Here is a 2,924-nt window from a genome sequence, read left to right on the forward strand (position 1 = left end):
ACATGATAATGAAGGAGGAGATTAAGTTTGTCATGTGAAAGTTATGCCCGTATTTCCATCCCCCAGGTCATGTGGACCCAGCTGCCCTGCAAGAACTTCCACCTCCTACTCTGCGTGGCCATCTTGAATGGTGAGAAGGATGTGATGGAGAGGGAAGACTACGACTTCAATGACATCCTCAAGGTGAGTGCTTGGCTCGGCCACAGATGGCAGTACAGTGGTCTGCACTTAATCAGGTAGTGTCTGGCAGAGCATTTCTTGCCCAATTATTAGGATGGAGTATCTGATTAACCAGAGAGCATGTTAATTCATTCACAACACAGATACCGCACACTAATCACACGCCTCTCTGCATCAGACACACAGCACGGTGTGTCACTTGCGGCCACAGATCACAAAAGTCAGACAACAGCCTTAGTTACTGGTAGTGTTTGCAGCGTAATTTTTGCAAACAATCTGCTTGCAGCCCCAGAGTCCTCATCAAGCAACATGCATGATTCCAAACATCTGTCATTTGAAGCTACAGTAGATTCCTATATGCATATGCAGCCAAATGCTGCGACAAATTCTGCTGCATCCCCGTTTGTTTCATGGCGACCACAAGTTTCTTTTCAATTAACGGCCTAAAGAAAGGTTAGAGTCTCAATGGAGTTTAATAGTTTATCCTTCGTTTTTCTCAAGAGCTAGCCATGGCTTATGGGCACATTTATAGTGATTAGTGTGTCACTGAGTGTGTGTGGTGCTGGTGCAAGGATTTGTAAATGGCATACATAAATGCGTGTATCTGTACCAGTGATACGTCGAATTTGTCGTACACTGCACAAGTAACATGTTTACATTTGAACCTAAGCCTTATATTGACTTTCAGCACCTCACAGAGTCTTCATGATTTGTATAGATACACACATTTGAAAGGCTTTCTACAGGAAACTATGGAAATAGATCAGGTTAATCTTGAAAATTCCCATTTAGCCTACCCAATTATCCGGTAAATGTAGAATGCATTGGAAACTGTTTTTTAGCTTGTAAGTCAATTAAGAGGGCTATTGATTAAGTGGTACCCGATTAAGTGGGGAGTACTGTATTACAACATGAAACTCGTTAATAGTATATCAAGTATGTTACACATCACTTGTGTCTAGACATGATATAAAAATCCAGAGCATTGATTAGACTGGCTTAACATGATTTGTTTGATGGCGTGATTGTGCTGGTTGTAGAATAGCTCTTATAGGGTCCTAATCTTTCATTGTTGGAAAGAACTGGGGTTGAGGGAGCCTTTAATGATATCATTTCATACATACATACATACAGGTGAATAGCCTCTGGGTATTGAAATCTATGTTGTTCCATATTTATGTTTCTTATTATGTTGCCCTATGCCAGAGGAATACTTCATTTCATATAGGTATGTAATATGACAAGTTCATTGTTTGGTGTTCATGAAGAATAGATAGATTTAAAAAACCTGTCGTGCTCTTCTGTCAATATCCAGCACATCAATGAGCTTGCGCTCAAGATCGACGTCGACGACATCCTGAAGAAGGCGGAGGGCATCTACCTTCAGCTCTCGCAGTGTGACGACCTCCCCTCGTCGATACGCGAGATCATCGGCCTGGCGGACAGGGGAAGGGGCGCTGGTGACGAGGCCACCTCGGAGTGTTCAGACAGCAGCATAGAGGTGCTGGGAGATGGGGACCCAAGTCCGCAGTAATCCCTTGACGTCAAGGAAAACGAGTGCAGCGCTGCCAAGTCTCTGTGATTCTACAGGAGGTTATTTCCTGAAGAAATAAACTTCTGTTTGCAAGCCCTGACGAAAGAATTCAAAAACTTGATTTGGGGTTTACTGTTGCATATTGAGGTGTGTGAACAACAGAACCATCTCCCCGATAGCTTATTGCAACCTGCCCAAGTTTGATGCGTCAATGTTGGCAGCCTTGTGAACCTTGTGAGCCTTGTGAGCGGGATGAATGGAAGAAGCTTGGGGCCGGCCTGCTTCACAGTGACTCTTGATTATCTTGCCTCCTTCTACCCAGGCAGACTTTGACAGGACTAGATCGGCGATTTGAACTCCTATTTTGTCACTGCGGAGTCTTCAACTCTATTTCATTTCTCCCACAATTCCTGCTCCCTTAGATTGAAAATATGTATATGCACATTATCATATACCTTACCCAAGACAACCATCATGAGAAAGCATATGCGTTCTCCCCCCCCCCCTCCCCCCCCCCCACACACACACACCTTTTTTTTATGTTTTTGCATGTAGTTGTTGGCTGAACAACACATAAAAAAATGATGATTCTGCATATTCAAAACAAGCGGAAAAAAAAATGTCTGACGGTGCTTGAAACTCAAATCCGGATGGTTCAAGTGAGTGATTCTTCATTTGAATACTTCCTATCAACGTAAGAAATATGTGTAACTATGTGTCCGTATTCTGATAGTCCACAAGTCTTAATGGCTATTGAATGCTGTGGATTAAATATATGTCACTGAACGCTACATGCCTGGGCAAATACCACAATGTGTGAACAATAGCTTGGATGTAAATTCAAATTTAGAATTGATATGATCACTTGGCATGGGTCAAAAGTGATGCCACATACTCATGATTGCACCAGATATCTTGTGGAAAGCTGGAAGTGTCATGACAAACGCTCATCTGAGTTTATTAGTACATTCCATTAATTAGCTCATGATATTGATGGATTACTGTAGACATTTAACAGTTTTGTCAGGCTAAAGCAATTTGCAGTTCTACTACATTCTGTCTTTGAGGGCAAAAGTGACAACTCTCGTGTGACTTGTGTGTTTACTATTGAAAGTCAATTGTACTGCCAGTGCAGCTGTTTACTATTGAAAGCCAATTGAGCTAGTGCAACTGTTACGTAACTATCAAAAGCCAATTGTACAGCTAGTGC

General features: G+C 42.2%; 1 protein-coding gene across 1 annotated transcript; it reads left to right on the forward strand.

The window, feature by feature from the left end:
- Positions 1-66: 66 nt before the first annotated feature.
- On the forward strand, positions 67-2,056 carry LOC139729475 (TBC1 domain family member 15-like; the record flags this gene model as incomplete). The annotated part of the gene is made up of 2 exons (XM_071640396.1): positions 67-183; positions 1,496-2,056. Coding segments are annotated over 2 exons (336 nt in total), but the record flags the coding sequence as incomplete, so codon positions are not given.
- Positions 2,057-2,924: the final 868 nt, after the last annotated feature.

Source organism: Diadema antillarum, unplaced genomic scaffold, assembly GCF_040938485.1.
Source record: "Diadema antillarum isolate AM-2024a unplaced genomic scaffold, OU_Dant_1.0 seq00000243_RagTag, whole genome shotgun sequence".
In the NCBI taxonomy this organism is placed as follows: domain Eukaryota; kingdom Metazoa; phylum Echinodermata; class Echinoidea; order Diadematoida; family Diadematidae; genus Diadema; species Diadema antillarum.